Genomic DNA, 26821 nt, shown 5'->3' on the forward strand with positions numbered 1-26821 from the left:
CTCGTTCTGTGCTTGATTTCCTGCAAGACAGGAATGTCAGTGTTCTACCATGGCCAGTGAAGAGCCCGGATCTCCATCCCATTGAGCACGTCTGGGACCCGTTGGATCAGAGGGTGAGGGCTAGGTCCATTCCCCCCAGAAATGTCCTGGTACTTGCAAGTGCCTTGGTGGAAGAGTGGGGTAACATCTCACAGCAAGAACTGGCAAATCTGGTGCAGTACATGAGGAGAAGATGCACTGCAGTACTTAATGCAGCTGGTGGCCACACCAGATATTGACTGTTACTTTTGATTTTGACCACCCCTTTGTCCAGGGACATATTATTTCATTTCTGATAGTCACATGTCTGTGAAATTTGTTCAGTTTATGTCTTAGTTGTTGAATCTTTTTATGTTCATACAGATATTTACACGTTAAGTTTGCTGAAAATAAAAGCAGTTGAAAGTGAGAGGACGTTTCTTTTTTTGCTGAGTTTATTTATATATATATATATATATATATATATATATATATATATATATATATATATATATTAGTGTACATTTATGTGTTCAAGTGTTATGCTGGCACCCTTATTGAGATTCATTCATTCAAAAACCCTGATTGTTTTTGAGCCAGAGAAATAATGATCAGATTATTTGAAATAGTGTTCCCTTAAATTGTGTTAGTATGCTTGTGATGTAACTACTTTAAGTAACTTGACTTTTAAACCACTTGATATTATGAGTAGCTTATAACTTGGGAAGCTAAAATGTTAAAGAAGCTTCATCAATACTCTGGTTTGCTTTAATTAAATATATATTGAATATTCATTGTAATATGTTGTGTGTGTTTGTGTGACCACTCTGTTTTTGGTGCAAACGATCAGGTCATGTTTGCTGTTGATCACGGATTGTCCTCCTTTGGTTCAAGAAGAATTGGATCTGATTAGCGCCCTCTCTCGGCTGGAGGAATTTGGCGTTAAGATTCTGCCCTTACAAGGTAATGTAATGCACACCAGTTTACCATTGAGACACTGTGTTTTGTTCCATTTTGTTGTGCTTTGTCTAGCTGTTTTGAATGCAAGCATGCATCCTGTGTGAACAGCCATTTATTCTTGTGTTGTGACTGACAAACGCATTTATTCCCACAGACCTTTCGTTGTCTTTCTTTAGTTATCTCTGATATACTGTATAGAGGTTAAGCAGTGGCCCAATGTTGCGAAATTTGGAGAAACCATTGTAAAATAAATAAATAAAAATAAATCCTTCTGATGTTTGTTGCATAGAAAAATCCCAATAATGAATATAAAATTGTGAAAGTGAAAAGTTTCTCCTCCATTCCCCTTCAATGATTATTCCATGTCGAGCTTTAAAAGTGTCAAAACTGTTTTATCTAGTCAAGGCAAGGTCAGGATCAGCTCAACTTTCCCTCATAAACCTAGAAAGGAGAACTTTATAACTTTTTAACTTTAATGGTAAACTTATAAAAGTCTGAATACCTCAAGTGAAAACTCTCCTTTCAGCTCATTCGCCATTCCTGACTCAAGTGACCCTGCGGCTGTGTGCACTCTTGTGTCTTTTTCCCAGCAGGCAACGTTACACACTGGGGTCAGCCAGCAGGGAGCTGTGGCCTGCGTCAAAGCTCGACTTCCACTCTTTTTTGCTTAATTTACCTCAAATCCTCCTACTCTTTCCATTTAAAACTGCACTTTTCACCTTTGCCATCTTTACTAGTTAAAAGAATAGTGAGAGATAATGAGAAAGTAGCAAAGCTGAAATGTAATCAATGGTACTCATGTTCAAGCATACACAAACCTCTAGTAAAACTATTATGAAGATGAAAAGCATTGCAAACATATTTTTGTTCACTTCAGAACTTCAACTAAACTGAAAGTATAAATGCGCACTAAACGCACAGAGAAAATTACTTGAGTTTTCGTATTTTTATTTTTGTAAAAATAGTGAAATTTGCAAAACTATTAATACCCTGATGCACTCACACACACACATGCAGAGAGAAGCGGCTGTTATTGGATGCAGGTTAATGGCTTTGGCAGGTGCTGCTGATGGCTGGCTGGTTTGTGTGGTTCAGGTGCTGCCCCTGTGGCGTCTCCACAGAAGATGGAGCTGTCATCGTCCCCCCGCAGGTCTTTACTCACAGCCCTCTGTGGCCCCCTGCCTGCTTCAGACCAGCGTGACCTCCAGCACAGACCTCTTCCAGCTCAATATTTTAAACTGTGCTCAGTCAGACAACTAAGACTTGCTTTGTGTCCAGCCAATAACCACACATCACAAATAGTACCCTGCTATGACCAGAAGAGCATGGCGTGCAAGAGTCCATGTCTTTTTTTTTTTTAAATAAAGGTGATGGGTGTAATTTTTACAATGTTAAAATACTTTCGCCTATCCTTGCAATATGCAGAGACAACTATATGAAAGCCGTTCTTAAGTTAATTCTCATAAAAAGTGTAAACACCATGACTCTGTTAAAATATTTGCTAGTAAAATATTGCTGTCTTTGATGGAGCAACCTAACAAGCCCGATATAGCGACATTTGCTCAACAAGTGAGTTTAGGGCGGGACTATCTGTTTGCCCAACCAGTAGCAGATAGGGGAAACCTGTTTCGAAAACATTTATTATTTTTCAATTCAGTTTAGTGATGCTATTTTTGCGACAATTACACTTCACCTTCTCTAGATCTGAATGGGCTGAGACATTAGGTATGTTTTAAATTTAATATTAGTGTACTACTGCATACTACTCTACTGTATACTGCCTGCATTATTTTTGAAAATAATATGTGAAGCTGTATGCAATAATAATAGTTTTGAAGCACTGCTTTTTATGTTTAATTTAGTACTGACTTCCATTTATTTTCTTGACAATGAATATGTTTTATTTTCTATTTTACCAACTTTTGTGTAAAAAATAAAATAATAATTCCTGACTTACTGGACAAGTAATGAAATTCCTGGCCATTTGCATGCATTGTGGTACACAGTATTCTATACAGTGTGTTCTGGTTGTATACTTGACATATTTGCATACTGAATACTGTATTTCTAGTAGGGGTAGTATGCTAGTGTGCTAGTCCGAAGACATCCATTGTGTTATATTAGTATCAATAGGTCTTCATTTTGTCCATTCAGTCTCTCTTACTTTCTCTTTCACTCTGCAGTGCGACTGCGGACGGATCGTCTATCATTGATAAAGGAGTGCATCTCCCAGTGTCCTACTGCGTACATGAAATCCACTCTTCTGCTCAACTTGGCCAGACTTCTGCATGTTGCAGGTAAATTCAAGGAAATGCAGCATCATTCTAACATTCCATTTACATTTGTCTGTCATAGTAAGTGCTTAAACAAAAGTATATTCAACGCATTTATGAAGATTCATGAAGATTCATAAATGCTGTCACAGATGGCCTGCCACTGCAGTTACAAGAAAAGTGCCCACATCAGTACTTGGCATGGTTTCAGCAGGGGCTTTGTTGAGTCCTTAGGCAATGCAACTCTATAAATATTTTCGTAGCATCCCACGTGACTAGACACAACAGTGGATTTGCACAGACACGACACTGTTGCAACAGAAGAAAGCACTAGAAGGCACTAGGTTTACAGGAACTATTTCTTATAGATTAAAAAGTACTGATCTGCAAGCTTTACACTGTGTGTTTAATCCTTATCTGAATCATTACCAGCTTGACTACAGGTGAATAAATTGATGAATACACATAAGCGAAAGATTGAATGACTAAGTAGTCTTTGAAGTAAGCTTCACTCAGGGGTTAGAGATTAATATTGCATGGGACGGCCCAAAATATGCGCATCGGGATGTGACCTCATGAATCAACAATCAGTTAGTTCCATGAATCAGCACGAATGCATGAATCTCTTAGTCAGTAAAGCATAGAGATTGCATACGATTGATCCAGTTTTCTTTTTCTTTTTCTTTATTTCTTTCTTTCTCTCTCTCTCTCTTCCTTCTTGTCTTCCTCCCTCCTTCCCATATACCTTCCTTCCTGACTCCCTTCCATCTTTCCTCCCCCTCCATCTGTTCCTTCTGTCCTCCCTCCGTTCCTTCCTTCCTTCCTTCCTTCCTTCTGTCCTTCATTCCTCCCTCCCTCCCTCTGTGCCTCCCTTCCTTCCTGCCTCCCTTCCTTCTTTCCTCCCCCTTCCTCCGTCTGTTCTTTCTGTCCTCCCTCTGTTCCTTCCTTCCTTCCTTCTATCTTTCCGTACTTCCTTCCATCCTTCCTCCTATATTTCCTCTCCCTTCCTCCCTCCCTCCTTTCTTCCTTCCTTCCCTCCTTCCCTCCCTGCATTCCATAGTTTGTTGAATCTCTCTCTCTCTCTCTCTCTCTCCCTCCCTTCCTTCCTTCCTTCTTCCTCCCCCGTCCCTCCCTCCCTCTGTACCTTCCTTCCTTCCATCCCTGCATTCTGTAGTTTGTTGAATCTCTCTCTCTCTCTCTCTCTCTCTCTCTCTCTCTCTCTCTCTCTCTCTCTCTCTCTCTCTCTCTCTCTCTCTCTCTCTCTCTTCCTTCCTTCTTTCCTCCCCTTCCCTCCTTTCCTTCCATTCTCCTCCCTCCCTTTGTACCTTCCTTCATTCCTTATCCCCTTCCTTACATCCTTTGTTTCTTCCTTACTTTGTTCCTCCCTCCTTCCCATCTTCCTTCTTTCCTGTCTCCCTTCTTTTCTCCCCCTTCCTCCCTCTGTTCTTCTGTCCTCCCTCCTTTGTTCATTTGCTCCTTCATTCCTTCCTTCCCTGCATTCTGTAGTTTGTTGAATCTTTCTTTCCTCTCTCTCTCTCAAATTGCAACCATTTTGTCGCAGTCTGGAGGCCTGGTATAAATTAGTTAAGCATTCATCTGAGACTCATTTAGCCACTTATTTTGTGAGCCAGCATGAGTGTCAGTCGTCTTTTTTTAGGTGAAGCGATCAGTGCTTGTATTGGTTACAGGGGTAATTGAGGTGATTCCAGAACTCTGACTCCATTTGAAATGTGACTCTACAGCACACTTTGTTGTGTCTCTGTGGATGTCAGATGGATCAGTATGCAGGATGTCAGAAGCTCTCCTTCTGTCCTGTATAGTGGAATTGATTAGCTCTCTATGAAGTGACTTGGTGTTTGCCATGCTAGTGTTTGATGTATTCACCTTGGCTTACCCTCGACTAATGCCGGTAGGTTGTTCTGTTTATGTGTGTGTGTGCACCTGAGCCTGTGCCCCTGCTTACGTGTGATATGAGGTGAAAAAAAGACAACAAAAAACCCTACTAGTATATCAAGTCCTCCATGTTTCACTCAAAAAAAAAACCTTTTCCACTCAATTAAATTAACATTTTCCAATAAAAAATAATTTGTTTAGATTGATTTGTTCTAGTTGTACAAACTTAAATTCATTTTGTCAGACCAACTAGATAAGATCTAATTAATTGTCTTAAGTTGGTCCAACTAAATTAATTTTATTAACCATTACTATATGCCAGGTGAGCAAGTGTAACAACAGTGAAACTGTTGCACATTCAGTTTGATAGCAACCACTTATAGAGCTAAGCTTCACTCAAATCCGGTTGAGTCCATCCTCAACCTAAGAACAAGTGCCAATTTTTACCACAGTGGAAACTACAAAAACTCCAGCCTAACAAACAATCCTTTTAAATTCCAGTATAACACTACATTAAACATAAACATATCTCCTCCTATTCTTACCTTACTCAAAAATTCATAAAATAACACTTAGTTTCAACATTTGTTCACCCCATCCAGTCACCTGCAAAGCATGCTAGGAAATGGAGTGATGAAGTTTCATCAATGCTACAAAAAGTATTCATGATTCAAAACTTTTGAGTTATGATTCATAACTCAAACGGTTTAATTAAACTTCATTTTGACAAATTTGAACTAAATGAAATCAAGACAAAATGTTTTAGAATTTTGTTGCTTAAGTTACATTTTATTTACGTAAACTGAACAACCTGCAAAAATCCTTTTTTTATTGTATATTTAAATAATGCGTTTAGAATAAGGAAATATGCCACTTCATGTAATATTTGCCCTTAAAATTTTCCTGCAGAATAATCATATCCATGCTATCACAGGTGCACATACACATTTGTGCACTCACTCTCCTCCATGTGCTCTTATTATTGTCTGTCTGGTCTTTGATGCTTGATACACACTTTAATGAAAAAGGCAACCCTTATCACTACATTGATCAGGCTTCTTGGTCTTCATTTTCTTATTTGGGAAGGAGATCATAAGAGGGCTTTTGCTGATATGTGATATTTGAATGACATCTCAGCAGCCATCCAAGAATTTATCAGACAAAATACACATTTCAAACAAAATGAATTTACTGCTAAGCAATTTCATGCTCTGGCTCTTTGACCCATCAGAATCTCAATGTTTGCGAGGTAGAGTGAGCACTTCATTTATGTAAGATTATCAAAACCTAACAGAGGTTTAGGAGGGTATTGATGAACTTTGAACTGAAACAAAAAGTTCTTGATGTAACTGATTTGAATTAATCTAAACTGAAGTGAAATTTTCTGGCAATGGTAATATTGACCAAATGATACCACATTTTCAGCAGTTAACTGAGTCAACAGAGTCTTTACACAGGCAGATTAAAGGTGGGTTAAGGCTAATTACATTTTTAAAGACGTTAATTTTTGTAAAGATTCAATGCTACATAAAAGATGTACTAAAATATGTCAGTTCTGACCCACCTTAGCCCCTAGTATCAAAGGCAGGCTTTGATGCAGCTTTAAACTTTGTCAGTGTCATGACAGCATACATATATTGTAATGTAGAATTAAATATATATATTTTTAGTATTCCATATTTTCATTTATTGTTTGAAATAATTTTTAATTTACTATATATATATATATATATATATAGAGAGAGAGAGAGAGAGAGAGAGAGAGAGAGAGAGAGAGAGAGAGAGAGAGAGAGAGAGATTATATTTACATAAATACATGCCACCTCTATGCAGCATTAAACAATCTGTACATGTGAAACTGTCCGTGGTGTGTGTGCCACTTCTGATGCAGCTTATGTGAAACCTTACCCTGTAAAGGTGTCAAAAATGTTCGAGATTCTTTGGACCAAATATAAACATTTTAGAATCTGCCTTTGAAAAACCCATATTGATCTGAATATTGACCAGGCTAGTTGTGTGATGTTTCTTATGTTGGCTTAGGTGATGATGAGGCCAAGAGAAAGGGTCAGGTGCTCACTCTGCTGGCAGAACAGGCTTTACACTGTCAGGATTTTAAGGCCTCCTACATTCACTGCCAGGATCTGATGGCTGCAGGTAAGACAGCACAGCTTCACTTCAAATCTCACTTCCCTTTCTTAATTGTTTCAATCCAAATCAGATATGCAAAACAACAGAATAATTATTAGTTTTGTATTCATAAACACCTGATATGCCAAAGCTTAAAAGTTCTAAGAGAAAGCTCAAATTGTGTCATAGTGGGGAAGAAATATTAACGCTTGAAATAATGAACCTTTGCCACAGTTCTTGCAGAGTAACCATATGGTATTTTTAGTAAGACCATAGTAAACACTGGATGTGTTCTCATCACTATGGTTAGATCGATGTAGGTATGATTTGTATAAAACAAGTGATGATATACAGTATGTTAACTAACATGATAATTGTAACATAAACAGTTTTAGGAATTATGCAGCTATGTAGCTGCTGTAATTGTAGTGAAAATTGTGGCCTTTGCAAAAGTGGCAAAAAGACCAAGAATATGAAAAAATGAAATGAAGTAGATCCTCTTAACACCAACATAGCTACCATTTTTCAATAGTGTTATGTTAGTGTTACTATAGTACACTAAATGGTAAATCATGGGAAAGTCATGGAAATGTACAGTATATATTGAATATACATTTTAACATTTATACTCAGCTGTAAAAAAAAAAAAACAAAAAAAAAATATTGGTTAGAAATTGCTCTTTGTGAGTGCAATCTCTATAAAACTATATATATATATATATATATATATATATATATATCTCAAAATACAAACATTATCCATTATTAAGTCATGTCAATTCATAAGTCAAAAGTTGTGGGAACCCTGGGTGTGCTACAGTATCACTAGATGTTTGCAGAATGTTGGTGTTATTGGGGGTGATCAACAAGAACATCTTTATCATTCCATTCAGATACATCTCTAGTGCGAGCCGATAGGTGATTGCTGTGTGTGTGTGTGTTGCTGTTCAATCAATGCACCATCAGATATTGGAAAGAGACTGGTGTTGTGTGTGTATGCTTCAGACTGAGGTAGATTAATGCAGGCTTGAGAAAAGAGGAAGTGCTAATCTCTGATTGCTATCGGCAGCAGTCTCACAGACTCACAAACATGAGTGTGGAAAATAGGTTAGCCTCTCCTGCTTCAGTCTGTAATTATTCAGCCACTCATAGAGAATAAGGAAGAGGGGGAGAGAGGTGGTAGAGATTGCAAAGATTCAGTGAATATATGAGGCAATAAGAGCCACGGATTAAAAAATTACAACATAATTGCAATAGCATCTTATAACTATGCTAGCTCAACCTGAAGCACTACATGGGCTTGTGCTGAAGCAAGAGATTGTGGGATTTGCTGTGTTTTTTTGTTTTTGTTTGTTTGTTTGTTTTTTGCTGGACAGATGCATGAAAAAAACACTCATTTTAAACATTAAATCTTTACATTTTAAAGACTTAGTGCTGTCTCTTGGAAATATTTTCAATTTTAAAATTAAATACAGTGAAACATCTCTTTTTGTTTGTTCATTTTGAAGAGGTTGAGAAAATAGAAATGTATTTGTGTCAGTTTTTGAGTGTAACATTTTAAAGGAATAGTTCGCCCAAAAATTCATAATTTTACTCAACGTTATGTTGTTCCAAACCTGTATGATCTTTTCCTCTGTGGAACACAAAAAACAGGGCTGGATAAAAAAAATAAAAAAAAATAAAAATCATTTTTTATCATATATAAATAAATAAATAAATATATATATATATACATATATATTAGTAGAGTGCCTCCCATCTTTGCAAATTGAACTGCAAATGGGCTCTGTTTTTAATTTTCAAATTGTTATTTTCATAATGTAAATAGTTAGATTGTTCCTGTGTAATTTGCAACATTAAATGAAATATAATTTATTTCATATATACGCAGAATGGACTTTACAACTGAAATATACCCAACTGAATCAGAATCAAAATGTGAATGAAATCGAATTGAGAGATTGTGAATCAAATTGAATCAAATCAGGAATTTTGTGTACACACTCAGCCTGACAAAATAAGATGTTTTCAAGAATCTCTGAGCTGTTCTTTTCTACACAATGGAGGCATATGGTGATCTGGCTGTCTAGCTCCTACAGAACCAAAAAAAGTACTACATGTACTACATTTCATGTTTACTGAAAATGTACTACAGTATACGGAACATTGTTTTAGGAACAGACTAAATTTAAAGTCGATATTCACAGAAACTCTGTATCTCTCTAGGCTACAGTGATGGCTGGGATGTGTGTGCTCAGCTAGGGCAGTGTGAGACATATTCACAGCTCTCTGCCCGTCAGGACCTCATGGCATTCGCTCTTACACACTGTCCTCCCGGCAGCATCCAGAACCTTCTAGCAGCTTCCAGTTCCCTTCAGACGCAGGTGCACTCCTGTCTGTTCTCCATTCTCTTTTTTTACTTTATATAGAGAAAAAGTAACCCCTCTTATTAGGCCCAACTTTAGTGCATTAATATATATACTGTATATAGTGTGTGTGTGTGTGTGTGTGTGTGTGTTTATTTTTTCACTGGCGGCCAAAAGTTTGGAATAATGTACAGATTTTGCTGTTTCGGAAGAAATTGGAAATTTAATTCACCAAAGTGGTATTCAACTGATCATAAAGTATAGTCAGAACATTACTGATGTAAAAAAAACAGCACCATCACTATTTGAAAGAAATCATTTTTGATCAAATCTAGACAGGCCCCATTTCCAGCAGCCATCACTCCAACACCTTATCCTTGAGTAATCATGCTAAATTGCTAATTTGGTACTAGAAAATCACTTGCCATTATATAAAACACTGCTGAAAGCTATTTGGTTTGTTAAATGAAGCTTAACATTGTCTTTGTGTTTGTTTTTGAGTTGCCACAGTATACAAAAGACTGGCGTGTCTTAAGGTCAATATTAGGTCAAAAATGGAAAAAAAGAAACCGCTTTCTCTAGAAACTCGTCAGTCAATCATTGTTTTGAGGAATGAAGGCTATACAATGCTTGAAATTGCCAAAACACTGAAGATTTCATACAAAGGTGTACACTAGAGTCTTCAAAGACAAAGGAAAACTGACTCTAACAAGGACAGAAAGAGATGTGGAAGGCTAGATGTACAACTAAACAAGAGGAGAAGTACATCAGAGTCTCTAAATAGACGCCTCAGATGTCCTCAGCTTACAGCTTCATTGAATTCTACCTGCTCAACACCAGTTTCTTGTACAACAGTAAAGAGAAGACTCGGGTGCAGGCCTTATGGGAAGAATTGCAAAGAAAAAGTCACTTTTGAAACAGAAAAACAAAAAGAAAAGGTTAGAGTGGGCAAAGAAACACAGACATAGGACAGCAGATAATTGGAAAAGTGTCATGGATCTTAACCCCATTGAGCATAAGTGGGATCAGCTAGACTGTAAGGTGCGTGAGGAGTGCCTGACAAGACAGCCACATCTATGGCAAGTGCTACGGAAGCATGGGGTGAAATGTCACCTGAGTATCTGGACAAACTGACAGCTAGAATGCCAAGGATCTGCAAAGCTGTCATTGCTGCACGTGGAAGATTTTTTGATGAGAACTCTTTGAAGTAGTTTAAGAAGTTCTGATTTTTTTTTTTTTTTTTTTTTTCAAATTGTAATAGTAATTTTTCACATTATAAATGTCCTGACTATACATTGTGATCAGTTGAATGCCACTTTAGTGAATAAAAGTACCAATGTCTTTCCATAAGAGATAAAATCTGTGCATTATTCCAAACTTTTGGCCGCCAGTGTGTGTGTATATATATATATACACACACACACACACACACACACAGTTGTGCTCAAAAGTTTGCATACCCTGGCAGAAATTATGAAATTTTGGCATTGATTTTGAAAATTTGACTGATCATGCAAAAAAACTGTCTTTTAGTTAAAGATAGTGATTATATATGAAGCCATTTATTATCACATAGTTGTTTGGCTCCTTTTTAAATCATAATGATAACAGAAATCACCCAAATGGCCCTGTTCAAAAGTTTACATGCCTTTGAATGTTTGGCCTTGTTACAGACACACAAGGTGACACACACGGTGACACACACAGGTTTAAATGGCAATTAAAGGTTAATTTCCCACACCTGTGGCTTTTTAAATTGCAATTAGTGTCTGTGTATAAATAGTCAATGAGTTTGTTTGCTCTCCCGTGGATGCACTGAGCAGGCTAGATACTGAGCCATGAGGAGATGAAAAGAACTGTCAAAAGACCTGCATAACAAGGTAATGAAAATTTATAAAGATGGAAAAGGATATAAAAAGACATCCAAAGCCTTGAAAATGCCAGTCATCGTGTTGATACCAAGCAAAGGTCAGGTAAACCAAGAAAGATTTCAGCCACAACTGCCAGAAGAATTGTTTGGGGTACAAAGATAAACCCACAGGAAACCTCAGGAGAAATACAGGCTGCTCTGGAAAAAGACTGTGTGGTTGTTTCAAGGAGCACAATACGACGATACTTGAACAAAAATGAGCTGCATGATCGAGTTGCCAGAAAGAAACCTTTACTGCGCCAATGCCACAAAAAAGCCTGGTTACAATATGCCCGACAACACCTTGACACGCCTCACAGCTTCTGGCACTCTGTAATTTGGAGTGACAAGACCAAAATAGAGCTTTAAGGTCACAATCACAAGCACTATGTTTGGAGAGGGGTCAACAAGGCCTATAGTGAAAAGAATACCATCCCCACTGTGAAGCATGGTGGTGGCTCACTGATGTTTTTTTAGGGGGGGAATTGAGCTCTAAAGGCACGGGGAATCTTCTGAAAATTGATGGCAAGATGAATGCAGCACATTATCAGAAAATACTGGCAGACAATTTGCATTTTTCTGCACAAAAGCTGCGCATGGGACGCTCTTGGACTTTCCAGCACGACAGTGAACCTAAGCACAAGGCCAAGTTGACCTTCCAGTGGTTACAGCAGAAAAAGGTGAAGGTTCTGAAGTGGCCATCACAGTCTCCTGACCTTAATATCATCGAGCCACTCTGGGGAGATCTCAAACATGCGGTTCATGCAAGACGACCAAAGAATTTGCATGACCTGGTGGCATTTTGCCAAGACGAATGGGCAGCTGTACCACCTGCAAGAATTTGGGGCCTCATAGACAACTATTACAAAAGACTGCACGCTGTCATTGATGCTAAAGGTGGCAATACACAGTATTAAGAACTAAGGATATGCAGACTTTTGAACAGGGGTCATTTAATTTTTTTTTTTCTTTGTTGCCTGATTGTGCCATTCTGTTATAACCTACAGTTGAATATGAATCCCATAAGAAATAAAATAAATGTGTTTTGCCTGCTCACTCATGTTTTCTTTAAAAATGGTACATATATTACCAATTCTCCAAGGGTATGCAAACTTTTGAGCACAACTGTATATAATATATACACTCACCGGCTACTTTATTAGGTACACCTGTACATCTACTTATTCATGCGATTATCTAATCAGCCAATCATGTGGCAGCAGTGTAATGTATAAAATCATGAAGATATGGGTCAGGAGCTTTAGTAAATGTTCACAACAACCATCAGAATGGTGAAAAAATGTGATCTCAGTGATTTAGATTTTGAGTATTTCTGTAACTGCTGATCTCCTGGGATTTTCACACACAACAATCTCTAAAGTGTATAGAGAATGGTGCAAAAAACAAAAAACAACCAATGAGCAGCAGTTCTGTGAACGAAAAGGCTTTGTTGATGACAGAGGTCAATGGAGAATGGACAGACTGGTTAGGGCTGACAGAAAGGCTACGGTAACTCAGATAAACCCTCTGGACAATTGTAGTGAGCAGAATAGCATCTCAGAGTGCACAACATGTCAAACCATGAGGCGAATGGGGTACAACAGCTGAAGACCACGTTGGTTTCCACTTCTGTCAGCCAAGAAAAGAAAACTGAGGCTGCAGTGGGCCTACCATTTGAGTAGCTAAGAAGAAATCCTGATTTGTCAGACCAGGAGATGTTTTTCCAATCATCTACTGTCCAGTTTTGGTGAGCCCTGTGCCCACTGCAGCCTCAGTTTCCTGTTCTAAGCTGACAGTAGTGGTACCCTAAGGGGTCTTCTGCTGCTGTAGTCCATCTGCATTGTACATTCAGAAATGCTTTTCTGTATAGACTGTTGTAACACGTGTTTATTTGGGTTACTCTCACCTTCCTGTCAGCTTGGACCTGTCTGGCCATTCTCCCTCTGTCATTAACAAGCCATTTTCGCCCACAGAACTGCCGCTCACTGAATGTTTTTTGTTTTTCGCACCATTCTCTGTACACACTAGAGACTGTTGTGCGTGAAAATCCCAGGAGATCAGCAGTTACAGAAATATTCAGACCAGCCCGTCTGGCACCAACAATCATGCCACAGTCTAAATCACTGAGATCACATTTTTCCCATTCTGATGGTTGATGTGAATATTAACTGAAGCTCCTTACCTGTATCTGCATGATTTTATATATTACACTGCTGCCACATGATTGGCTAATTAGATAATTGCATGAATAAGTAGATGTAGAGGTTTACCTAATAAAGTGGCTGGTGAGTGTATATATGTTCATGCAATGAAGTAAAAAGGTAGATCTTTCTAATTATGTAATTTTAATGTTTCTATCTAAACCGTTGCTGAGAAATAATCGTTTAATTGATGGCTGTCAGAAAACCGTTTTTTTGAGAAAACAGCCTTTAAAGGTTCCAAACAGTTTTAAGTCGAAAAATTTATTAAAGCATACATTAAATAAATAAAACATAAATAACATTTTATTGGAAAAAAAATAAAAATAATGCAGGAACACTGCTCTTGTATGTTTAGTGTGCAAATGTGCATATTAATAGATCATATCTACAGTATATCTACATAACATCAATGTGGCTCACAAAGTATACCAAGACCATACAGTGCATCCGGAAAGTATTCAGAGCGCTTCACTTTTTCCACATTTTGTTATGTTACAGCCTTATTCCAATATTGATTAAATTCATTATTTTCCTCAAAATTCTACAAACAATACCCCATAATGACAATGTGAAAGAAGTTTGTTTGAAATATTTGCAAATTTATTAAAAATAAAAAACGAAACAAATCACATGTACATAAGTATTTACAGCCTTTGCCATGACACTCAAAATTGAGCTCAGGTGCATCCTGTTTCCACTGATCATCCTTGAGGTGTTTCTACAACTTGATTGGAGTCCACCTGTGGTAAATTCAGTTGACTGGACATGACTTGGAAAGGCACACACCTGTCTATATAAGGTTAACAGTACAGTTAACAGTGCATGTCAGAGCACAAACCAAGCCATGAAGTCCAAGGAATTGTCTGTAGACCTCTGAGACAGGATTGTATCGAGGCACAGATCTGGGGAAGGGTACAGAAAAATTTCTACAGCATTGAAGGTCCCAATGAGCACAGTGGCCTCCATCATCCGTAAATGGAAGAAGTTTGGAACCACCAGGACTCTTCCTAGAGCTGGCCGCCTGGCCAAACTGAGCGATCGGGGGAGAAGGGCCTTAGTCAGGGAGGTGACCAAGAACCCGATGGTCACTCTGACAGAGCTCCAGCATTTCTCTGTGGAGAGAGGAGAACCTTCCAGAAGAACAACCATCTCTGCAGCACTCCACCAATCAGGCCTGTATGGTAGAGTGGCCAGACGGAAGCCATCCTCGGTAAAAGACACATGACAGCCCACCTGGAATTTGCCAAAAGGCACCTGAAGGACTCTCAGACCATTAGAAACAAAGATTGAACTCTTTGGCCTGAATGGCAAGCGTCATGTCTGGAGGAAACCAGGCACCGCTCATCACCTGGCCAATACCATCCCTACAGTGAAGCATGGTGGTGGCAGCATCATGCTGTGGGGATGTTTTTCAGTGGCAGGAACTGGGAGACTAGTCAGGATCGAGGGAAAGATGAATGCAGTAATGTACAGAGACATCCTTGATGAAAACCTGCTCCAGAGCGCTCTGGACCTCAGACTGGGGCAAAGGTTCATCTTCCAACAGGACAACGACCCTAAGCACACAGCCAAGATAACAAAGGAGTGGCTCCAGTACAACTCTGTGAATGTCCTTGAGTGGCCCAGCCAGAGCCCAGACTTGAACCCGATTGAACATCTCTGGAGAGATCTGAAAATGGCTGTGCACTCCCCATCCAACCTGATGGAGCTTGAGAGGTCCTGCAAAGAAGAATGGGAGAAACTGCCCAAAAATAGGTGTGCCAAGCTTGAAGCATCATACTCAAAAAGACTTGAGCCTGTAATTGGTGCCAAAGGTGCTTCAACAAAGTATTGAGCAAAGGCTGTGAATACTTATATACATGTGATTTTTTTTTTTTTATTTATTTTTTTTTTTTCGTTTTTTATTTTTAATACATTTGCAAAGATTTCAAACAAACTTCTTTCACGTTGTCATTATGGGGTATTGTTTGTAGAATTTTGAGGAAAACAATGAATTTAATCAATTTTGGAATGAGGCTGTAACATAACAAAATGTGGAAAAAGTGAAGCGCTCTGAATACTTTCTGGATGCACTGTATCGATGTATCTACACTTAGGCTTGAATCTGCACATACAGACACACACCTATACACAGCTATTGATGGAGATTGCGCATCCATGAGGAGAATGTTCTTCCACGTGGAGATCGCAAATCCACTGGCTAAAATACTCTAAGTTTAGTGGTATTGATGGTATTGAACAGTTTAGAAATGTGCTCTTTTCTAGAGTTATTTTTTTATTTTTTTTAAGCTAGCTAACTATTGACATTGGATAATTTTTCTAAAAGGATATGAGGAGCGCTGATCAGAGGACAGACACTGTTCATGCATTGTTCCTGTTTAAATTGACAGCAGCCGAAGCATTTTAACACCGCATTTAAGAAGAAAAAATAAAGCAACATTTATAGTTTAAATTTCATGATAACATTGATATATTTTGAAAGCTGTGACTTTGTTTTATTAAAAACTCTAGAAAACCCAATACAGTCAAAAATTAAGTCACCAAATTTCATGTATTTCCAAAAAACTGCCAATTTCGACCTGCAGCTCATTTTGATGTGTGATGAGTGTGTCAAGTATTTATTTGTTGCTTGTGTGCTTTGAATAGTCCATCTATAAATACATTTGTCCAGAGTTTCCCTTTCTTCATGGTCCTTGTCAAGTTACATTTTGTTCATCAGTCTGTGATAGACACAGTATGCATGGCTAGACTTGAAATAGAACTTTTATGTTTTGGTATTTCCCCACACTATTACTCCCAAACACTTTTACAGCTCAAATTGCCTCTCTCTCCCACTGTGTCAGTTGATTTGTTGTCAGGCTGCTTTAGGAAAGACCCAAAGTAGATTTACAGCCAAGATAGAGTCCTTCATTGAAACAAGAAAATATACTGATAAATGGAATGGTAATTTAAATGAGTTTTACTGCTGTGCCAAGTTTAAATACTGCCAAAACAATTAAACATTTAAGAGCAAAAAAAGTGAAGAGAGAGAGGAAAAAAAAAAAAAAGAAAAAGAATTGCGCTGATGAAAAAGTCAATGCTTTGCTCTCCTCTCTTGTCTTAGGTTCTGTACCAAGCTGTAAATTACAAGATTGATCCCTCTCAAGCCCGGAGAACAGGCATTGAGCTGTCTGAGGTAAAGAACAATGCTTTGACATGCTGATCACACAGTGTCAGAAATTAAAGGGATAGTTCACCCAAAAATGAAAATTCTCATCATTTACTCACCCTCATGGCTTCCCAGATGTGTATGTCTGTCTTTCTTCAGCAGAACACAAACAAAGATTTTTAGAAAAATATCTCTGCTCAGTAGGTCCATACAATGCAAGGGAATGGTGATCAGACCTTTATAGCTCCAAAAATCACATAAAGGAAACAAGTAATCCGTATGACTGCGGTGTTTAAATGCATATCTTCAGAAGCAATATATTAGTTGTGGGTGAGAAACAGAACAATATTTAATATTTTTTTTTACTCTAAATAATTCACTTTGAGATGTGAAAGTGAAACTAAACAGGCACCACATGTGACTTTCACATGTGAAAGTGGAAATTTAGAGAACAATGGACACCCATACTTCGTTCATGGCTGTAACATCGCAAAATCTTCACCCTACCAATTACATTATAGTGTGCTATAAAGCACAGCCTCTGACTGAACCCCTGACTGAATTCAATTCTGCCTGTAAAAAAACACTATCTGCATTTTTCATATGCTGTAAATGTGAAGGCTTAAGAGCCCAGCTACTTTACTCATAGCAAGCACTTGCCTCACCTCAACACAAGAAAATATGGCATTGAAGTGTTTAAAGATTCATGTGCACATGAGACTACATTTGTGTGTGTTTGTTTGTGTGACAGTGTGGCTGGCCATTTTGTTTATTCGCTTAATGTGCATTTAAAACAGAATAAAACATTGATGAGTTCAAAGAAAAGGTTTCACTGAGCAGGGGTGAATGTGCTTTCATTCACATTTATGAAAAGTTCAACTAACATTGTGGTTACATGTAAATGCCTGCATTCGGTTCCAGTTTTCGTCATGTTCCTACAGAGAGCTGGAGATTTGCTCCACTGATGGGTTTTCGTTCAGGAGGCGATTTACGTCTCTGTGCCTATACCCTCATTTATAATGCATGTTGAGTTTAGCACGATGAGATGACTGTAGTAGTGGTTTTGTTTTATAGGTTTAAATGGAAATCCTCTCTGGGATTTCCTCTCTCTTTGTTTCTTTATTCTCCTGATTGGTAAAGTTTACCACAAGCTTTTGAATTTGCATATTTGCCACATAATTGCAACATGATAGCTTTTATAGCCCCTGATGAATCACATTTGCAGAAAGTGTTTGGTTGAAGACCTGCATGTTGTAACCAGAGCTTCTTTGTCATGCTTTATTTTGCCATAAAATTTTTACAGAAGTCTGCATGATTGGACTTGTCTGAGAATAAAGAGTGGACAAAAAGGAGGTTTGGGCTCTTCATGATGTTTTTAAGTCCACTTCTGACACAAATTAAGAATTTATTGTCTCTATAACAGTTATATCATAAAACAATTTGGAATGTTAAGTGGTTTGGCAGGATGTAACAGTAAATGTATATAAATGTATGGGTGATAAAACAATCTCGATATTTAGCGCAATAAAAAAAATCCACGATATTGATGATGAGCTTTTGAGTAATTTTCTATATTTAGCCTATGTTCTGCATCTAGACGATGAGGTGCATTTTGCTAAAAACGTAAGCAGTTCGGCTTTCCCTGACTGTATGAAGTTTCTTGCGTTAGCTGCCTTGCTCACGATTAGGCTATGCCAGTCAACGCGGTCCGGGTCCGGACCCCGGATTGATTCTATCCGGACACACGTTTAAAAATATGACAGTTATTTATGTGCAATTAAGTACTTAACATAATGGTTATTACATAAAATTTACATTTTGTTAAAGATTACTCAATTCAGTTTGATGGAAATGCGTCATACAATTGAAATTTATACTGTACATCTTAAAAATAGACTGAAATATTTTTTTGAGTGTAGTAACTTTAACAGTGACCCTGACTCTGAAACTTCTTTTCAGCAGAGATCACAAATCCCTCTTACTTTTCAACCCCTTCCTTTCAACCACCTGACTTCAGGCTGCTAGATGTAAAGCCAGCTTTTCAGAATCCATTTAATTCCAGATGTTTAAATTGTAAGAAAAACCTTCATTTTTTTCCTTCATTGACTATGCTGTTTCACATCAGATTATGAAAGTAAAATATGTAAACAATACATATTGTTTCAAAGCAGCTTTACTGAAAATACTGCCTTAATACCCCCAGTGAGCAAGCCAAAGGCGACTGTGGAAAGAAACAAGTCCCGATGTGCATTGTCTGCTGTAGTAGTGCTGTAGCTTTAACTACTGTAATAAGATCAGTTTGGTTTATGTATGTGTAACCTTTCTTGGCTGCCCATAACAGGCAGGAGCTGCTGTTCCAGGATCAGTCCCCAGCTCAATTAACCCCACAGACCTGTTGCAAAGAACCACGACCCGTACCATAGAGGTCTTGACCAACACCACCATGACCACCAGAGCTGTGTTGACCACCGTCAGCGACTCCCATTGGTGGAAAGAGTCCCTCAACCTACTTTGCCCACTGCACGTAAGCCCCTCCCACACAGAGGGTCTCAAGCCTTGTATTTTTGACTCATTCACTCTTTCCCAAACATCTCACCGCACTCTAGAATCGTTAAATCACTAACTAAAGTGTATCATTTGGATGTTCTTTATTCAGTGCACAAAAAGTAGTGGACAGATATTTGTATAAATAAACTTTTTAAACAAGAGCATCTGATGAGCTCTAACAAGTAATTTTATGGTGTTTGTGAAAACAATGTGCTCAAAAATGAGTTGGAAAACATGCTCATCTGTTCCGCCAAACTACCCTTAAATTGTCAAAATTCAACAAATAATGGGATGTCGGCAGTCCTAAATGGAGACTTGTGGAGGCAATGTGTTGTCATAAGCGCCGTGTTGAAGTCAGTTTTTACTTATGTGGACGTGGCAAGCTTAAACCAGGCTTTAGTCGTACTTCATGCTGCTCACATTTAAATCCATACCGAAAGTTTTTGTTCACCATGCTCAGAAGTTTAATCACTTGCCTCACTCCATTATGCATTACTCCTCTTCAAACTACTTGAAAGATTCATGTATTCCGACACACAAACGCGAAAGATAGATTGGACAGAGCTCAACAGTGAGGCTTGCCTGCACAATTTTTTGGCAGAGCCCGTTAGGCTATTAAAGCCTGGCATGGTTAAAGAAACTTCTTCCCAGCTGATGTCTGTGCTGTGTCTCTTTGTGAAGCAATTTGTTTTTGAGTTCCTGTTGCTCTGTCCCCATCTGCAAGATTTGCCCCAGTCCTTCCTGTGAAATGGTCAATGACAAGCAGAAGCTCTGCATTTCCAATGGCTTTCCATAGTGACTGTTTCTCAAGGCCAAAATGAAAGAGCTCACAATCCTTGGCAAGAAGCTCTAGCGCCTACAAATGTTTATGAGCACAGCTGAAACATTAATGGCTCCTGCATGCATGTCTGTGAATGTTTTATGAATATTCTAAGAATGTTTAATGAATGTTTATCTTCTCTCAGGGAAAGGACTTGGAAAAAAGCCGTACCAGCATGACCAATGAGAACGCAGATCTGGAGAGGCAAGGGTGCGGTCCTTTCTACGAGGAGCTCTTCGATGATCCATACGTCAATACGGTAATTTTCCCTATATCTCCTTCCATCTGTTTCTCATCTGTTTTTGTTTTTCTCTCTCTTTCACTGTCCTTTTCACATTTATTCAGGTATTCCAAAAGTTCCATTTAAGCAGTTAAGCTAAATCTCAGCACTGGAAAAAAAGATGAAAAATGTAAACATGAATTTTTTTGTTTTGTGTGTTTATGTTCTTTTCAGACTGAAGACGTGTATTCCTGCTATGACTATGCCCCTCACGAAGACTTTGCTGAAGTTTTACTTCGGACAGGCAAACTGGCCGAAACCAAAAGCGAGGGACAGAACCTCTTTCCTGCTACAGAGGGTAGTGCTCTTATGCATACAAACATTTGCATGTAAAATCCAGCAAATCTTATTATAAGCTCTGTTCCAAATCCAAGTGAGCTGTCTAAGGAGGCATTATAGGCAGGCTCGTGATAAAGGCTGTTCCAAAAGGTAAAAAAACGTAAACTAATTTCAGTCCAAAAAGGATGCTACTTTTAAGCAATATAAGACAGCAAGACAGCAAGAATGCACTGCCACAGGCATCCAAACGAAATCCAAGATGGCGGACGGCGATAGATGTTGATTATAAATATGCTTCTAATTCATTCTCTACTGAAAAGTATTTAATTAAAATACTAAGTGTGATTAAAAAATTATTTCTGCAAATTTTAGTACTGTGTAATCAGATTCAAGTCTAGCCTCCTGTGCGTTTTGCACGAGAAGCACTGTTTATGTGGTGTGCGTAGTTGATGCCTATGTAGAGCGTTCAAAATCAGTCACTTATGAAATTCCAGTTAAGACCGCAACATGCTAAGCATGCAAATACATGAATGCAGACGATTCTAGCTGTACAAGCTCGATTTTGTGCATCATCGCGTAGGGACTAAAAAATTTTTTTCATTTTGGTGCTTTCTGTGCAGAAACAGTATTTTTTTGTTCTGGTTTGAGTGTTCTGTAGCCTCCTTTTCAGTTGGTAACCGTTCAGTGCGTGAGCACATTTGGACTAAACATCATATTATGAGGGCCAAATTATTTTAGTTTAATTATTGTTTAATAATTTTATTTAGATTATTTGTTTTAATTACAGATCTGCTTCTCAGTCAAAACCCAGAAGCATCAAATCTGTGTTAATGTATCATATCTAAAAAAAATAATAATAAAAATAATTTAGACTTGGAAACAACTGAGAAATGTACTTTTTACCAAAATTTACTTGCATTTGGATTAATCGTGCATGTATATTTTGTCATTTTAAACAGTTGTTAAAAAGGTCTTCAGGATGTCACGGAAGGCTAAATCCACAAAGGGCAATTAGGCAAAGAAATGTGTGATGCAGCAGTTTCCTTCAGGATCAAAGCACATGCATATTCTACTAAAGAGAGTGAAGCCCCATTTTTTGGGCTACAGGAAGTGGTGTAGTTTCCAAAAATGTAATGTGGTAAACCAACAATTATCGGAACAAAATTAACTGGTTATTAACTGGTTACCAGCATTTAAAAATAACGTTTTCACTCCGGAACAGTTGAAAGGGCCTTTGTTCCTGTTTTCGGTTACGTTCTACTAACAATTTTGTTTGTTTCTGGTTTTCATTAATTTCATTCATTCAACCATTTTTTGTCCCTGTCATCGCTTTCCTAATTGTGTCATACTGCAATTCATAATGCAAGTGTTGCATTCTCAACATTTCCTTAATGGATTAGTTCACCCAAAAATGAAAATTATCTCATCATTTACTCACCCTCATGCCATCCCAGATGTGTATGACTTTCTTTCTTCTTCAGAACACAACTGAATATTTTTTTAGAAGAATATTTCAGCTCTGTAGGTCCACACAATGCAAGTGAATGGGTGCCAAAATCTTGAAGCTCCAAAAAGCACATATTGCCATCATAAAAGTAATCCATACGACTCCAGTGGATTAAATGATGCCTTCTGAAGCTAAACGAAAGGTGCGTGTAAGAAAAAGATCATTATGTAAAACTATTTTAACTATAAAAATTTCTTCCACCCAGCTTGGTCATGAGGGCCAAATACAGGCTGCCTCTTGCGTGATGTAAGCACGTTGGGAAGTTTACGCGTGAAATATGTAAAATATGGAAGCACTCTGTTGTTTACAACAGAGGAGGAATGTTTTACAGAAACTGAATTTGTTTTGCTATAGATTTGTATTTTTATCTGTTTGTTTTTCAAGATGGAGCTTGCGTGTGCTTGTCCTGGATGCCTTAACCTACTGACAAAGAGTGCGTCCACGGTAATCAATGCAAGAGGAAAGAATAACTTTTCACAGATTCCATATCAATGATCCTGAGCTACTGAAGCTATGACTGCTCTCTGACTCAATACACCCATTGAGTCACTCAAAATATTGAGGGTGTGGAGTGAAAATTTTCCCCAGATTTTCGCCGATTTCAGACCTGCCAAGGGACCCAACGATACTGTCATGCTAACATGCTTGCGTCACGCAAGAAGCAGTTTGAACTCCACCCTCGTGACCGTTCATACCACAGCTGGCCGGAAGGGAACATTTTTAGTAAAAAGGTTATAAATATCTGTTTCTTACACACACCTAGCATTTCGCTTCAGAAGACATTAATTAAAACACTGGAGTTGTATGGATTACTTTTATTATGGCAAAATGTGCTTTTTGGAGCTGCAAGATTTTGGCACCCATTCACTTGCATTTTATGGACCTACACAGCTGAAATATTCTTCTAAAAATATTTTGTGTTCTTCAGAAGAAAGAAGGTCATACACATCTGGGATGGCATTAGGGTGAGTAAATGATGAGAGAATTGTCATTTTTGGGTGAACTATCCCTTTAAGGGATAATTAAGTATAGTGGACGATAGTGTGATCTGTCCACTTCTACGGTGAGTTCTCTTTCAAATCAACTACTGTAATGGCTGAGCAACAGTTTAAAGAGAATATTGCTAAGCAAGTAAGTTGAAGTCAGTATATTTATAGCAACTTCCCTGAGTAATAACACATCTGGTTTTAGGACACAAACTTTTGAAGGTAACTCTATCACCCTCTAGATTATTGAGGTTTGTTACCGACACAGTAATGCTTGAACGCACATAAGAATGTTCAATCATACTGCACTTTTCATTTGCCAAGTGCACAGGTCTGTTTCCCTACTTGAGGAATGTGTTTCTGGCTTAAAGATACTGTATAATGAGGGTAGCACCCTATGTTAGGAGTAGGCAGCAAGGCAGCTCACTAGGCTTTGGAACAGAGCTATAGTTACTAATACTCTCATGACAATATCCCAGTTAAGTGTCTGCTCAGAGTTACACCATCCATCGTCTTTCATTACCCTCTTCTTAGCTGCAGTGTCCTTGTTAGTTACATTGTAATCTTTTGCCCCAGGGTAGCTTTTCAGGCACCAGCCTCTGCCGCTGCCTGGCCTCGTCTCTCCATTATGTATCCCCACTCACTGGCTACATGTCTGGTAGAAAAGCGTCATATAGATTAATTAACGTGTACTCACAGCAGTAAATAACGTGCACCTTCCTGATACAAGAGAAGGTAGCAGCTAGTCAAAATATCAAGGCCTATTGCATTAAGATGGATGAGCTGAATGAGAAAATCGATATAGAGTGATGGGAGGGTACTGGAACTTTGGTGGAAGAATGCAATTAGCAGTTCTCCTATTACTTCTTTCTGCCATTTTTTCCTCTCTTTTAATTCCACCGGTGTCATTGTCGTTCAGATGCACACAGCCAGTGTAAAGTCACCTTCGCGTGGGAGAACGTGAGATGAAAGGGAAAAACTTGCATCAGGCTGATAACGCTAAATTAATGATCTGAGCGTTAAAATGCTGTCTCTTCACATACTGTGAGTGTCTTTACTTCTTACAAAAATGTGGATCTTTGCCCTTGTTTAGATATTACCCTCATTTCCTCTCTGATATCCTTGCTTATGTATGGAAGGCTAAAAGATTATGAATTCAGGATATTTTCCTCATTGAGCTGCCGCTGATAGGACAAGTTTGTTTGGTCATCACATTCTTAATCATAAAGAGGTTTTATTGTTCATCACATGTGGGAAAATATATGAAAAACATTCTTAGAATGTGATTAAGCTAATTAACATTGACATGGAAATGCAATTAAGCAATATCACTCAACTAAGACTGCTGCCTTACTGAATAATAAGCATAGCTGTGATTTTGCTGGAGGAAATTCAATACAACAGTTCTATAAACACAAAGTTAATATTGTGTAACTTGCTTTTAGACATGATATGGCCAGGTATTTTGTCTATTTTTGCTCCGCTAATGAAAATAGTTCAAAACTATGGCACCTGATCTCTAAAAAAAACGTAAAAAAACATGACTGTTGTGACATTTTTGCAGAATTACATTGTGTCTCCTTACATGTATTGAAGCATTTCAGAGACAAAATGTCCACTGAGTGGCACAAAAATAAAAACATTTCCTAATCAGATGAGGTTTTTAAGGTTAAAGCTCTGTTGAGTTTTTAAAACACAAAACCTACCAAAACCTGTTTATTCTTCCTGTTCATTAGCACGATCACTTATTAATGTCTTATTAAAGTGTAATAACAATGTAACAATCAAGAGCTGAGGTCTGATGTAATTCTATTCAGTCAACATAAATCACATATAGATTGAAACCTTCTCTCAAATGCATACCGTGCAAATTTAAAGTGTATTTATTTAGTCGCTCTTACATAATTTTACAATTGCACCCATACACGTACTAGAATGTAATAGTGCCCAAGTCTTTAGGTAATGACCGCCTCCATCTCTGATCAGCACCTCTGTAGTGCTAAGTGAAGACATGCCTTTCTAGTTTTCATCGTAAAAAAGACTTTGAGGATTGATATGTCAAAGAAAGCCACCAAACAGAAGAGAACAAACTGAAAACAGTTTGGAACCTTACTGCCTTTGTCATTTCAGCACGCGCAAGACTCCCACTGCTCCGGCTGTGGTTTTGATTAGATTGTCTTGCCAAGAATTGTTTGACACACAAAATACCTTTGATACCATGACAGGCCTAGAATAGCAGAATAAAACCTCATAATGTACTGCAGGCCAGTGAGAAATGGGAAGTGATGGGCTGCCTGAAAAATTACACTCACGTCACCTCCTAATCATATTGCAGATTCTGGCACTGCATATGTCTGCACAGCAGTTGGCTTTTATGTTTCTTACAGTAGAATTTCTTCTTTAGCTTTGCACATACTGTTCCAATGTGTGTTACTGCAGGTTTAATGAATGTTTAAATTCAGCCCTCCGGGTGTTTGTGGTCAGATCCTAATTGATCAAATTTAGCCACAGTCCATGTACATTTTTTGCTCACTGCCTAAATAAGGTCGCATACACACTCGACTCAAACAAGGTGATGATCACGCATAACTCAAGCATAGGGATCGAAATAATCCCCAAGCATATAGCAATGTTTCGGCTCAGATGTTTTGTTTACTTGCATGGTTAGAGGAGCTTACCTTTTGGATGAATTCAAGATTAGATGCTCTCTGCATTTGGTGAGCTCTAAGAAGCTTATCGGCTCTTAGGGCTGTCACGATTATGAAATTTTGCTGATGATTAATTGTCAAACAAATAACTGTGATTATGATGATTAATTGACTTTTTTTTTTTAAATTGTTTTAGGGATGTGACGACGAATTGTCTCATTAAGAGCTTGCACAATTAATTATCATATTGTCATATTTTTAAGGTGTACTCATTTTCTGAATGTACCTTTAGGTCATAGACCTTAAGAAGTCATTTTTACATATTTAACTTCAAATATATAAATAAAAAAAAAAAAATGGAATAAACTATAATTTCCTTTTAAGGGTTAAAAAACTTATGAACTTATGACATGAAAATAATATTTTAAATATATCAAAATGTTTCTAAATACTTAAAAATATGCCTCTCTTTTTGGTCAACTTTAGTTTTGGTCAATTTTACATTTACACTTGTTTGTTGAACTTGTGTGTGTGTGTGTGTGTATATATATATATTATTTTTTTATATAAAATATGCATGTTATATACATTGTTTTATTATATTTGTATTATATTATGCAATAGTAAAATATTTCTTTCCTATTTTCTTCACTTTCACACATTATTGTAATGCTCTAATTAAACTCACGAGTCTTTTTTTTAGTCGAGAAGCAAAACCTTTGAGATTTAGTTTTATGATTTTATTACTCCACAACAATAGTGTAAGCGTGGTTCTCTTCCTCTTTGACACAGTGTGTATGAACCAGGAACGTTTGCCATTTCACGATCATTTAAAGTGAAACCAGAGCGCTTCGCGTTC

General features: G+C 37.8%; 1 protein-coding gene across 3 annotated transcripts in view; it reads left to right on the plus strand.

Annotated features, from left to right (window-relative positions):
• Nucleotides 1-26821, plus strand: part of LOC127415903 (NBAS subunit of NRZ tethering complex) — a 243396-nt gene that overhangs the window by 96645 nt on the left and 119930 nt on the right. For all 3 annotated transcript variants that reach the window (XR_007893017.1, XM_051654908.1, XM_051654909.1), the window contains exons 31-38: nucleotides 869-981; nucleotides 3162-3275; nucleotides 7185-7298; nucleotides 9498-9655; nucleotides 16851-16922; nucleotides 19237-19419; nucleotides 20408-20521; nucleotides 20717-20840. Coding sequence is in view for 2 of the 3 variants with exons in the window: in XM_051654908.1 (XP_051510868.1) it covers nucleotides 869-981; nucleotides 3162-3275; nucleotides 7185-7298; nucleotides 9498-9655; nucleotides 16851-16922; nucleotides 19237-19419; nucleotides 20408-20521; nucleotides 20717-20840 (992 nt within the window). In the remaining variant the exon portion in view is untranslated. The remainder of the gene's footprint in view (nucleotides 1-868; nucleotides 982-3161; nucleotides 3276-7184; nucleotides 7299-9497; nucleotides 9656-16850; nucleotides 16923-19236; nucleotides 19420-20407; nucleotides 20522-20716; nucleotides 20841-26821) is intronic.

The sequence above is a fragment of the Myxocyprinus asiaticus genome, chromosome 25 (genome assembly GCF_019703515.2).
Source record: "Myxocyprinus asiaticus isolate MX2 ecotype Aquarium Trade chromosome 25, UBuf_Myxa_2, whole genome shotgun sequence".
Classification (NCBI taxonomy): domain Eukaryota; kingdom Metazoa; phylum Chordata; class Actinopteri; order Cypriniformes; family Catostomidae; genus Myxocyprinus; species Myxocyprinus asiaticus.